The 14,217-nt window shown below is 32.7% G+C and overlaps 1 protein-coding gene across 1 annotated transcript; it reads right to left on the reverse strand.

Annotated features, from left to right (window-relative positions):
* Positions 1-1,978: 1,978 nt before the first annotated feature.
* LOC108981670 (protein DETOXIFICATION 24-like) lies at positions 1,979-8,734 on the reverse strand. The gene is made up of 9 exons (XM_035688463.1): positions 8,584-8,734; positions 5,393-5,642; positions 4,388-4,929; positions 3,208-3,294; positions 3,057-3,113; positions 2,712-2,950; positions 2,498-2,616; positions 2,151-2,237; positions 1,979-2,052 (listed from the first exon to the last, which is right to left on the reverse strand). The coding sequence occupies exons 2-9, from the start codon at positions 5,636-5,638 to the stop codon at positions 1,990-1,992; spliced, it is 1,440 nt and encodes a 479-aa protein (XP_035544356.1). The 5' UTR covers positions 5,639-5,642; positions 8,584-8,734; the 3' UTR covers positions 1,979-1,989.
* Between the last annotated feature and the right edge of the window lie 5,483 nt (positions 8,735-14,217).

Raw genomic sequence — 14,217 nt, forward strand, 5'->3', positions numbered from 1 at the left:
CTACGTACCTAGAGCGAGCCTCTAAGGCCTCGGCTGGTGCAAAGACAGTAGCAAAGAAATTAGGTCTAATACTGCCCAAGTCTCATCAATCCCATGGGGTCTTTCGGTGTCTATCTCCCGATTAGACAATGGTGATGAAGAGTACGTGAATTTAAGTTTCTTGAAAAGGGGGAAAAAAAAAAAAGAGAAGAAGGCAATACTACTTATGGCTAACTTTTGTGGATTTATGTTTTTGAGGAAATCCCGTATTTTGGAAATCTTAAACTATACTTTATGATTTTTGGGATATTATGCATTTATGACTCATATTTACATTTGGACAATGTTTTGGGTTATGATATTAATATGGTGTCATGTGCTTTGTAATTGCTTATCGCGTTGTTTAGTTTATCCGACTTCTATTAATTTTCCCCTACAACGCCATACATACTACTAGTGTACTTAGGTGCATAACATATTATCTGTCAAGTATGAGGGGTGCGTAGCCTTGTGTTACATGTCCTGACATTTCAGTCATCGTCCAATCCCAAATAGAGGTTGGGAGTGCCACAAAAAATTTCTATGATAGAAGTCACTTAAGCGACGTATCACATTAATTTCTCTAAGTCATATGTATGAATTGGAATTGAATATCTAAAAAAATAATTATGTATATAAATAAGAAAATATTCAATGACGTCTATTATAGAGAGATGGTCAACCCAGATATGGGTCGTGATATGATTTAGCCTAATGAACTTAAATCCAAAGGTTTCAAAGGTTGGACCCAACCCATATTACTTCAAGCCCAATTCTTATATAAACCTAATTCACCTTAAATCCTTATTAATGCTTAACCCAGAATTGGGCCCACTAATGCAACAAGTCCAGGCCTTACAAGACCAATTCAAATAAAAGGAAATCCTACCCGAATTAAAAGACACAGAACCCAAAAAAATTATAAAGTGCAGCCCAAGTAATTTTTGGTAGAACTGTAATGTGCGTAATGTTTTGTAATCGCTTTAAAAAATAAGAAGATTTATTATTAAAAAATTAATTTTTTTCATGTGAATCCTATATTTTATTCACTTCTTTTAAAGTAATTACGCGACAGTTGCACAATTGACGATTGTAAATATATTTTTTCGTTAAACTAATTGAGTTGTTCTACTTATCATTCATACACCATATATTTATTAAAGGAAAAATGAAAAACAAAATTAAAATAGGTGTAGTATGTGTAGAAATGATAAGTAAAATTATTCATAACATAAACCAGTTGCCGCCACTTTTTCGGTTGAAATCGATGAGGACATTTTCGGCTTCCTCCCGTGGCTCTAGCTGCTTTTTTTTTTTATATAAAAAATATAAAATTGAAAAAATAATTTTGCCCACCATAAGTGGCAAAAACGAATTTAGAGTGGGGACCATAACCTATATATAATAATACCCAAATTCTAATTTTGTCCATTATAAAATAATGGAAGCACATGAGTCTTTAATTGGTCTCTACATAGCAATTAGGCTCGGACCACTTTAATACTCATTATTTGACCAAAATCATGGACATCTAGAGATGGGTCAATAGTCCAGTTATGTCATTTTATTGATCACACTTATTGGGCTTTACAAACATTATCCAAACCTACAATTATACAAAAAAAATTATGAATAATTTATTATCTATATAAGTCCATTAATTTGAAATATTTTTAATATCTCTATCATTTCTTGCAATTTATATCATTTTCACAACATGCCTAGGTTTTAGTCATGGGGCTTTTAACTTTATTTATATTAAAGCTAAAATAACCAATATCATAGGCCGTCATTTGTCTCTTGAATCGATTCATTGAAGATGAAGGACATAGTTTTCAAAACACAGCAAAATCTTGAATTAGGCTGAGTGGTGTTGACCCAAAAGAGGCACCAATGTCCCAAAAAAAAAAAAAAGGAATTAGAAGTTGTTGATACACCTAATTTATATGGAGAATGTTCCAGGAGCTCAATCTATTTAGACTCTTGTGAGGGATCTAGAAGCCATCGGTGGAGACGCTCAGATGCCTTTTCAACCTGCAATAAAAAAGAATAATGCAATTGCTGATGATGGTGAAAATGTGTACAAAAATGGTAACTGAAGGTATCATTTAGCTATTTCCAGCTGTACTTACTTGGTCCTTCCAATTCAGTCTCCATATCAGGAAGGAAAGCACTAATGTTTGCATCAACACTCCAATTAACATTCCAATCCACAAACCCTATACATACATGTTAAATGAAGTAAATGAAAGAACTTGAGCATGCATATATGAAAACAAAAATTATACATAGATACAACTTTTACCTATCCTCCTTAAATATTATTATTTTTCTAATTTACTTGAATTTTGTTTGGCTTTTGATGGGTTTGAATTCAAAATATAATAAAGTTTATAATTAATTCGGACCGCGGATTACCGTATGTTTATGATGTCAACTAATGTTAGTGTTAATGTAATATGTTAATGTGAGCTCTTACCTTCACTTCAAGATCGACCACATAAGCAAGCACAAGTCCTATGGGGATGCCAATCACATAATAGCAGCCAATGCTAATAAGTGCCACAATGCCTTGTAAACCAGAACCTATGGCCACTCCTAATTACAAGAAAACTAAACATTAGCTACATTGATAAGCAATTCAGCAATGTAAATATATAACAAAAGATGATACTGTTGTCCCTAAAACTCACCAGTAAGAACTGGTTGAATACTATTTAGCAAGATTGAGAGAGAGAGAAGAGTAGAGATACTTGAAATAGCTTCCGCAACCTCTTCATCACTTGTAAACAAGTAGGAAATTTTATTCCCAAAAGCAAAACACAAGATGGAGAAAATCAAACCAAGACCAACTGAAGTACTGAGGATAACTTTAATGGAAAATATTGCAGCTTTAGAATCTCCTTTCCCGATCTCATTGGCTACACGCACACTGTACAAATTACATTACAAGGGGAATGAGTTTCGACAAAAACAAGTGGAGATTTCACAATTTTGTGTGAGTAAAGGAGAGAAGTCGTTATTGACAAAAGCCTTACCATGCAGCAGATAGGAATCCAAGGCATATCATAAATTCCCATGCAGAGATATTGAGGCTGTAAAAAGAAGTTAAAAAAGTTGGAGTATTCCTCAAGTAAATTGAAATGGTGAAAAGAATAAATCAATATGGAAAATAAGTAAAACTCATACCAGATGGAAAAGGCAGAGATGGAAACCGTTGCATTTTTCATATATCCAGCTAACAAAACTAGGATAGCATTGTACCACAGCTCTAAACTGTCAAACATAAAACCAAAAATCAACTCTCTTTATGGTCCCAACATAACTTACTAACAAAGAAAAGTAATTAGGAGGTTTTGACCAAAATTGAGCAGCATCAGATGGATTTGAACATATATTATAAAGAGTCATTTCCTACTACCAATTGTGCAGCAAGTTCAATTCTCTCACAAGGATGCAAATGGGATGAAGGAAAAGTCATTGAGTAAAGTGGGCAATTTTGTGTGATCAAGACTTGTGTTTGTCTATATGCATAATATTTTTCTTTTATTTTTATTACTCTGTGCTTTCTTCTTATTGATTTGTATAAAAATGTATTGTTTTGTTATGATCTGTCGGCATGTTCCTTGCCAGTAGAAGCTCCTTGTAGTCTGTACTCTATGTTTTAGGGTAACAAGTGTTGGTCAAATTAAAATTTGGGGAAAGATTCAAGAAGACATGTAATTCTTGGAGAGTTGATCACTAGGAGCAATATTTAGCTACTGTACTTATATTTCAAAGGTATGCTTTGTAGATTATCTGTTAAAGAATGGAGAAGCAGAGTAGATTATAACAGTGTTTAGTAAAATGTTGTTATATGTATAATATCATGTGATGGCCATGTTCTAGCTGATGTGAAGTGTAAGAAAGTGTAATGCTACAAAGACATCCTAATATTGTCACAATCCGAGAAATAGTTAACCGCATCCAATTTTATACAAGGAATTGTCAATATTACCATGAAGACTTTCATGATATCATTTAGGTAGTCCAGTTTCACCTAATAAATTTGTAGCACTTTGTAAACGATAAAATGTCTTCACAGTCATCCACTCTATTTGGCACATCATCAAAATCTGGAGATACTTGAAATTAGAGTATCACGTATTGAGTCAAACTTCTTCTAATTGGTATGTTTCATTGTAGCTCTAGAAACAAAAAAAAACCTTATGTTTTTTTAATATCAGTAGCTAAGACAAACCATATGGTATGTGAGACTTCTATGCCTAAGAGAATCTCTTTCTAGTAACCAAGACAAACCATATAGTATAATGAAAGAAATATGAAAAATGGCTAGGAAAAAAAATAAAAGAAAAGAAGCTGGAATTACCAAAGCATCACACCAGAGGAAACAGACAGCTTAACAACAGGCCAAATATCTTTGAAGGCAGCTGTGGAGAATCCTTTCCATGAATTTGGGCACCAACCTCCAAAGACGTAGATGAACTCTCCTATGACAACCAACCAACTAGCGATGTTGAAAGCACCCATGGCACCAGAAACCCCCCAGTTGAGTATGTTTACGAAGAGCCAAGACAAAAGCACATGGATTACAAACGACCCCGCAGAGAGCCATCCAATGACCATGTTTTTGAGTTGTGCTTGAAGGAACATTTGGATGGTTAAGCCAAAAACAAACGAGTATAATGTAGGAATGAACCATAAAGAGATGGCTTCTGATGCGTCCGTTATCGCGTCTTCCTCTTGTAGTAGTTTAAAGATGGGAGCAGCAAAGATGAATAGCGGGAGCAGTATTGTTGCTGTAACAGAATCAACGATCCATGATCGTTGCAAGTAAATGCCCATCATGTGGTACTGTCCCGCTCCAAATGCTTGACCACATAATGTCTCTGTTGCACTTGACATGCCCAACTTCAAATTATAAATAATAAATGAAAAAAAAAAGTTAGATAAAATGTGTGAATTCATTTAACATTGGTAATATTAATTAGAGTGATTATACGTAGAACTGTGAAGTGCGTAAATGCCGCATAATCGCTTTGAAAAAGAGTGAGGTCCACTATTAAAAAATTAATTTTTTTCATTTGGGTCACATGTTTTATTCATTTTTTTCAAAGAGATTATACGGCAGTTGTACAATTCACGGTTACAAATATATTTTCTCTATTAGTTATCACAATGGTAGATCATAAAGAAGAGAAATGTAAATCCAGCTCTAAGTGTACATCCAACAAGTGGTAATGAAAATATATTTTTGCATGGAAATTATTATTCAAGAAACAGATAAAGGTTGACAGAAAACAATAAATTTTCATTTGAAGAACTATTGATATTTCTTGACACTAGAAAATAAAATAGATAAGAAACAGCTTACCAATATCCCATTCAAGAAACGTGCAAGAATACTTTGTACAATTGCGTATGCAGCCAGATCCAGTTCATTAACATGGCCGACAAAAACCTGTGTCACCACATACATTCCAAAAGAAGTTACTCTAGCCAACATAGAAGGAAATGCTATCCTCCATATAAGCTTTGATTCCACCCAAATCCTTGTTTTCAGACCAACTTGCTCTTGTGCTTCTAACCCAAGAAGCCTCTCCTCCCCTATATTAACCATTCTTCTGCAAAAGACCATGGAAATCAAGTCTTACATATCTAGGCTTGGGTTTTTAAGGTCTCAAGGGAATGACATTATCTCATAAAACTTGTAGCCGAAAAATGCTTGCTCGTCTCGATTGAGTCATGAACAAAGACTTCCCGCAGCCTTTGGGGCCAAGGCCTCTGATCCCGTGGGCAGTGGCCTCGCCGCCCCTGTTCAATGATTCTATGAAACGAACGATATATGTTTACAAGAGAAATGCTGGGCATCAGCCGGAAGCTGCAGCACACTCTTAAGATTTTTTTTTTTTTTTTCAACTCAACACGGTGTGTTGAGGATGTAAGCTGATATTTTTCATTTATCATGTTTACAATGCTCAATCTATATATAAAGAACAATTCAGTTTTTGTTTTTAATCTAAATTTCATGTAATGAATTTGGGGAATCATGAATTTTATTGATTACACCGTTTGCTTTATCAACTTATTTCATCTCATCTCATTTCATCTAATTATTATAATTTTTTTAAATTACTATAAAAAATAAAATAAAATAAAAATTCAACTTTTTTAAATTTTAAAATAAAAATAATATTAAAAAAATATATTCTAACAATATTTCATTTAACTTTTAACTTTCATCATATCTCATCTATAAAAACAAACGAGGCCAGGAGACGTTTGGATTCGAAAATGACTTGAGATGAGTTGAGATTGATTGTGAATAGTAATGAGATGAGTTGTGAATAGTGGTGAGATTTGTGAGTTAAAGTTACTGAATAATAATGAATAATAGTGAGATGAGTTGAGATGAGCTGAAATGAGCTGAAATGAACTGCAAATTCAAACGTCTCCTAAATCCTTTCAAATTACATAAATTCTCCTGATAATGAAATTTATAAAATAGAAAAACTAAAAAGATTTAAAAATTAAAAATAATTATGAAAATTTTTATCGGTTAATTAATTCAAAGTTAGGTACGTACGAACTCATTGAAGTAAGAGAACGAATTAATGGAGTGAAATAAAAGATTCGAAAAGTGGAGACAACAAAAATAGTCGTTTTCATAACATATAATAAGCATTTTTCTTAAAGTACTATTATCTCATAAATATAATCATGAGTTCTTTAAATAATGGTTTCTTTTTTTGACAAAATTAATGTCTTTGAGCATTAGCATTAGTTTATGCATATGCATATATAAAATTACCTCTTTTACATATCCACTTTATCATTCAAGTAAAATTTCTATATTGACTTATGCATATTTGAGACAAAATAACAATAAAATATTATTATTTTATTATTATTTTTTTTTTTGCTAAAATCTATTTTTTTATATATATTTTACAATTAACATCCACTACATATATTTGACATTAATAATACAAATATAATAATAAAAAATATAATTTTTTAATAATAATATATTAAAAATATAATAAAATGAAAAAAAAATATATAATATATTATAATAATAAAATAAATGTGCAAGTGAATGTTTGTTTTGTTGTTGAAGGAGGGAGAAAATGAAAGGATTGTGTGAGAGAGAGTGAGAGGAGAGAGAAATAATTATTTAAATATGATTTGTAGGATGAATAGTAGTTATCTAGGTATTAATATTGGTCTATATATATATATATATGTAAAGTCAAATTTATATAATATGATCTTAAAATCTTTTATATTGACTTATGCATATCTAAGTATTTAGCTACTTATGAATAGTACTTATCTAAATTTAGATAAGTACTATTCATAAGTAGCTAAATACTTAGATATGTATAAGTCAATATAAAAGATTTTAAGATCATATTATATAAATTTGACTTTACATATATATATATATATATATAGACCAATATTAAAACCCTTACCGGATTTGTTAATGGGTGGGTGCACTTAATAAGTGCACTCGTTATTGTATTAAAAAAGGGCAACTACCGACATTTTTATTGGCTGGAATTGGAAAGAGACCACAGGGCCCGCGCTTTACAGTCTATAAAATAGTCAATTTAATGCACTTTTTTTTCTCTTCCTTAAATATCCTTTTACTTTCTTTTCCTTTCAGAATATTTTTATTTTGTAATTTATTAAACATTAATCACTATTAATTCTCACATTTTATATTTATAATTTTTTTATAAAGTGTGAAAGTTTTTTTTCTAAAATATAAGATATTTTTTTATATAATATAAAATGTAAGATAATAAATGAAGAATTTTTAATTTAATTTCTTTTATATTTAATTTCTTTTTACTTTTTCCCCCCGGCCTGCCATCCTAGTTTCATATTTCTTTTTCTGTCTTAATTAATTTTGAGTATTACTATATAACATCCATTGTAGTGGTACATACAATACACATACTATAATTTACTAATTTTTTCTTCCTAGATGGATGGTTGGGATGATGCCACATAGAGTGTGCAAAGTGGTTGTTCCTAAACAGCAACTTCTACCAAGATTATTTCATTAATTTTTTATGCTAGAAATGGCAAAATTGCTTATCCCATTTTTTTGGGTATCTATCCAAAGAAGTGAACATGACCAAATAATAAATAATTAAAATAAAATAAAAAATAAAAAAATAGGAGGAAAGAAAGAAAGAACAACACAAGAACTAATTGCAGCTACCATATTCGTTGAGCGAGTGCAGACAAACAAACTGGTAGTTGCGAAGTAAGTGACATGATGCAGACAACACAAGAAAGAAAGTTACTCTCGTAGCTTTGGCTCTCTCTCTCTCTCTCTCTCTCTCTCTATATATATATATATATCTGGTTTGGAGAGCAGGGACGTTCCCTGGCTTACTCATGAGTGTTCGTATATGCACTTAAAACTCCAGAAACACAAACAAGAACAGCAACATTAATCTGAACTGAACTAAAGATAGATAGATAGCAACAGCTATTGTTTTACATGAAAAGGAAATCAATATATATATATAATATATATATACTTACCTTGATTAGGCCTTGTATTTGCTTCTCTGAATGAACCGACTTTTGTATCAGGAGCCCGTACTCCTGTAAACGCTCCTTGGAGACGGACGCAGAGAGAGAGAGAGAGAGAGAGAGAGAAAGAGAGGAATGATAGTAATACTTGGTTATATTGTATTTATAAACAGGTCGCTGGAGGAAAACCTTAGGGTATATATATATGGTAGCAATGCAGAGAGGCTAATTGAAAGATAGATATGCGTTCTCGTGAGAGAATGGTCGACGCACAGTACGTTTGCGTGCGTGATTGACTACTAAAGCAAATAGTGGCCACGAGCAGGGCACGCTTTTGGCCGAATACTATTTTTTATTATATTATTTAGTTTGCTTTTGCATTTCTCCTTATCGAATTCTATTCTGTCTGAGATAATCTGAGTAAAGTCAAATCGAATATTATATTATAAATGTTTAAACTCTCTTTATATTTCATTCCAACACAAAAGGAGTTATGGATTTATCAACGTATCTACAATTTCTATTTTCAATTGGTTCATTAACTTTATGTAAGGGTAAAAATGAAAATAAAAATAAAAAATCGAGTAAACCGGGTTGAACCGGTGACTTCAGTCCGATTCTAAATCGGTTTTATCTTAGAGAAAATCTTGGATGCAGCCACTGTTTGCTGTATCCAAATTGCACACATTACGTGTCGAAACGTGGGGCTTCGGAGATTTTCAACACATTTTCAATTTTCATTCTGTCTCTCCTCCCGCGTTAACCTTTCTTCTTCCCTCCCTGTTTCTTTTTCCTCTTCTCCCTTCCCGTTTCTTTCCTTCTTCTCCCCCCACCCCCTTGAGCTCACGAGCTCCTCTGCACTATGATTTACCGGACGCGGCTCTACATTGAGATTTCGAGTTCCTCTGCACTGCGATTTCGAGTTCTCAAGTGATCCTAACGATTTCTTCTTCTTCTTCTTCTTCTCTGAGATTTCTTCTTCTTCTTCTCTAAGATTTTTTCTTCTTCTCTAAGGTTCGTCTTCTTCTCAACTATTAAACCATACACATCTCTTTCTCTCTCTCCGATCAAACTTCTCAGTCATTGCAGATCCTCTCTCTCTCTCTCTCTCTCTAAAAAAATACCCCAAAACAATCATCCAAATTTTTGAAGTTCTAGCGGTAACAAGAAATGGATACGGAAGGCTTATCAATAATCTGTGCCGGTCTCAGAATCGCTGAGGAGGACGAGAACGGCAATCGAGTTGGTTACTCAAAGGGCGAGTACTGTCTAGGTATTCATTCTTTTTCCCCACAATTATCCCTTTGGTTCCTGAGAAAATATGCCGAAAGTAAGCTGGGAGTTTACGATTTGTTATTTTTTTAGAGTTTTGTTTCCCAAAGGTTGATTGATGTTACATACGTCGTTAAGTTGCCCACAAATTTCCGTTTGATTCCTAAATAAGAACTATTAGGAAAATTTTGAATTCTAAATTTACTTTCCCAGTTGACTGTTTGATACTAATTTTTCTTGAAACTAATTAAACCACCCTATTTGATCGCACCCTTTTTGTAATCTTGGGTGAAATTTGTACTGATTTTCATTATTTTAAAAATAGTCTCACTTAAAGGTTGTTTTTTTATTTTTTATTTTTTATCATTCTCGTTCAATTAACACTTCGCAATGTACTGCCTTAATTTCTCAAAAATTATTATTTTTCTCTATAAACTGATATCATAACTACGTCACTAAAATTGTTAAGTTACAGTTTGTGGTTTATGTGGTATTGACATTGGGTTTCAGAAATCTAAAAGCTTGCCTAAGGTAGGATAATGTATTATCAGTTGACAAGAGTTTGTTGTCTATGGTCCCATGAAAACCATAAGATTTGGAATTTAATGTTTTAACTTCCTATAATAAAAGAGGAAGTCGCATTTTACACTAGCCTTTTTTGGCCCACTCAGGTGCAAAGATTTGAGTGGTTTGGTTTACCATACTTCATTGCCTGCCAACCTTTTTGCAGATAATTTGAAGGATTTGCGAAGGTTTTTGAGGCGTGACGATCCACAAACTCGTGATGTGCTTAAGCAAGTCTGTAAATGGAACACTGTATCAAAAGATTTGATGCCTATTATTGAACACTGCCAAGATGATTATAACTTGGTTTTAAATGTAGGTGGGTTTTGATTATTTCTCCATCTTGTTTATTCTTTTTTGGGGGAGGGGGATGTGCCTGATGAGTGTCTTGAGTATGTAACATCCAAATCCAGAGTATGGTATTTTGGAGAGAGAAGTTCAAACTCTAGAGGGAACCTATTGAGGTTGCCACTCAAATGATACTGCCAGTATGTAAATGGATTGAGATTGAAAGAGCAAATAAAATCAAAGCTTGCTATGGATAAATTTGCAACACTGGGTTTGATTTGGAGGAACAAACTCATATTATAGAGCAGGAGTGTTAGATATACATAGAGAAGCATAAGCATATGGATGTTAGATCCATTCCTCCTGGAATGGTAATCCAAAGTTCTAGCAAGATTCCCTGATCAATATAGGGTATATTTTCCAATTGAGCAATGCAAAGTTTGTTCATAGGTTTGCAGGATGTTTCCTATCACTATAGAACCCAGATTAAATATGCCATGCTGTGTTAAAACTAATCTTTCACTCTAATATTCATAATTAAAAATTAAAATAGATAACTGTTAAATAGAATTCAATTCAAACAATGATCACTTGACCAGAATTAAGAACAATCTGCTCGAAAAATTCATAGAACAAAAATTAACTATATCTACAGAACTCTAAATTCAATTCAAACCAGCTCACTGGCCATCTCACGAGGTGATCTATCAAATGTATCCAACTGTTTTTCATTTGCTAGACCAGCATGCACATGGTTCAACTGTTTTAAGACCCTTAAGAGGTAGATGTGATCACACATGGATCTGCTCCACAATTGTCCAAGTAATGGGTTTCTTGAGTACACTAAGCGCTTTGAGCAGGAAGATCATGATCCAAGGCAATAAATGAGCTTTGTTTAAGCAATTGCAGGATTATCATCCCAATCAGCACATTTTGAAGGACCTAGCCCACTTCTGTCTCATTTACTTTTCTCTCTGCCAAGGCATTTTCAGCTTTTATCTTCTCAGGGACAAGATCTACAGACACGTAAATAACATCAGAAACTGCAGAAAAGTTTAGAATATATTGTATTTAACATGGAAAGGTTTCACCAAGAGAAGCATACAAATACCTGAAAGAAAGTCATATCTCCTCGTTTTACAAATGACCGATGCTGAAATGAGAAAGAAGCATTTTAATACAGCTTGAATAAAAATAACGGTATTGACTTGCAAAAAATCTAGCACAGATAAGGGACATTAAACATTTAAAGAGTCTTTGAACCCTCTACAAGCTGAGTGTAGAATCAATTGAAGTAACAAGCAAATTGTCTGAAATTTAGAGGTTGTTTGGGAATAGAGATGGTTTCAACTCATCACATTTCATCCTATCCTATCCCATTTCATTTCATCTCATTTTTTTCCCAAACATCACTCAAACACAAATACTTTTCAATTTCAAATATTTAATTTTTTCATCTAATCATTACCTAATCATTACAGTTTTTCCAAACTTCCAAAACAAAACACAAAAAATAATTCAACTTTGTCAAATCCCAAAACAAAAATTATATTAAAAATTATATTCTAACAATATTTTAATTTTATAATATTTTAATTCAACTTTTTTTCTCTCTTTTTCCAAAATCTAATAAAACACCATAACTCAAATCATTTTACTACTATTCACATATTTTTCATGTCATCTCATTTCCCAAGCATCCCTTAAGCTTTCTAATAAATCAAGGGTAGAAAATGGTTTGTTAATGATTTTTTCATGCAATCGATATTACTGCAGCCACAATAATTTATAATTTATCCCAAAAGAAAGCATAAGTCATGCAGCACAAAGGCCCCTACTTTACTAGATAGAACAAGTAAAATATTAAAAACCATAGGTAGCAGTGCATTGGTGTTGCGTTTCCTTCCATGAATCATGAACCAAAACCGTGAAAATGTGCAACAAAGATCACCACATTCAATGAAAATTATAAAATTTATTTTCAACGCTTCATTGATTTTAAATAATCAAGATCATGAACCCCAGCTATTCAACAAGATCTACGCAACGCAAGCAAAAGGATATCATTAAAAACAACCAACTACTGACGCAAAGCAGATAGCCAAGTGTTAAAAGCTAAAACGAAAGAATTGGCCAAAGTTCATCCAAATCTTAAAAAAGTGTTCTATTTTTTTTTTTAACGAGATCAATGAAAGTGTTTGAGAAAACAAACCAATCAATGACACATTTCTAAGGCAATGCAATTATCGAACAAGAAATACGTTGGTCAATAACAAATTTAGACAGAAAAGACAGTTAGAGACACTACATAGGTGCTTGTAAGCGAGCGATTTTTTACGGTCCCCAACACAACATGAATATGCATCTTAAGTAAATTGTTCAAGGAACTTCTCATGCAAACAATTGAAATAAACCTTCATAAACACAAACACATTTATTTTCTTCATCCAAAAAATAAAAATTGAAAACCCTAGATTTGTGATTAGGTTGAAACCGAGCTGAAATCCGTGAATGATAGAAATAAAAGGATAAAATACCGTAGCTTTGTTGACCACAAAAAGGGCCTCCTGCGTAATGCGCAAATCGGAGTTCTCACTTCGGATAATCGTCTTGATACGATGCATCGAAAACCTATGCGGCTTCACGTCCTGTTTCTCTCCAAATCAAAGTGTTTGTACAAAGATTAAGGTAAGTATGCCTGTTGCATTTTTTTCGAAATGGGAGCTAAAGAGATGTAGCTGAAAAGTAGAGGATTTTCTGCTCCTCTTAAGATGTAGCTTGAATTTGCTCCGTTCAACGAGCTCGTGGGATGGTGGAGGCGCTGGGCAGACGGAGGAGTGCCGCTCGGTGGCACTGAAGAGAGAGACGGCGTCGCCAGGAGGTGTTGGGTTGTGAAAGTAGACGCAGGTTGCGATGGAGCAGGGTTTTCGCGGCATGAATTTGAATGGGATGAAACAAAACATACAATTTTCAAATACGTCTTAGAATCAAAACGTGCGTTGTGATTAAAAAAAAAAAAACAAATACCCAAATGCATCCACGTAGTGTGTGCATTTGAGTGCACCGCTACAGAGGATTTCATATAGAAGGACTCTTTATCTTATATTGGTTCCATTTTTTTTAAAAGCAATCGAAATAGATTCGATTTCGATTTTCTTTTTTTTAACACCGGATCCGGACCGATTCTTAGAAATATATATTTTTATTTTTTTTATATTATATATAATTTTTATATCTAATATATATAATTATATATAAAATAATCTTGTATTATATGCTAAATTACTAATTAAGATAACATTAAATTTTAAAATTATATATAAATAACTATATATTATCATTCTAATCTATAGTATTAGTAGTTATACTAACACAATATCACTATATATTATAATATATCACTATATTATTATATACTATAATATATAACATATTATACATACTCTATATATAATATATCGAAAAAATCAGAAGTATCGGTTTAGGAGTGTAACTAGCACGTAATCAATTTTTCCAATT

This window comes from Juglans regia, chromosome 3, assembly GCF_001411555.2.
Source record: "Juglans regia cultivar Chandler chromosome 3, Walnut 2.0, whole genome shotgun sequence".
Lineage (NCBI taxonomy): Eukaryota > Viridiplantae > Streptophyta > Magnoliopsida > Fagales > Juglandaceae > Juglans > Juglans regia.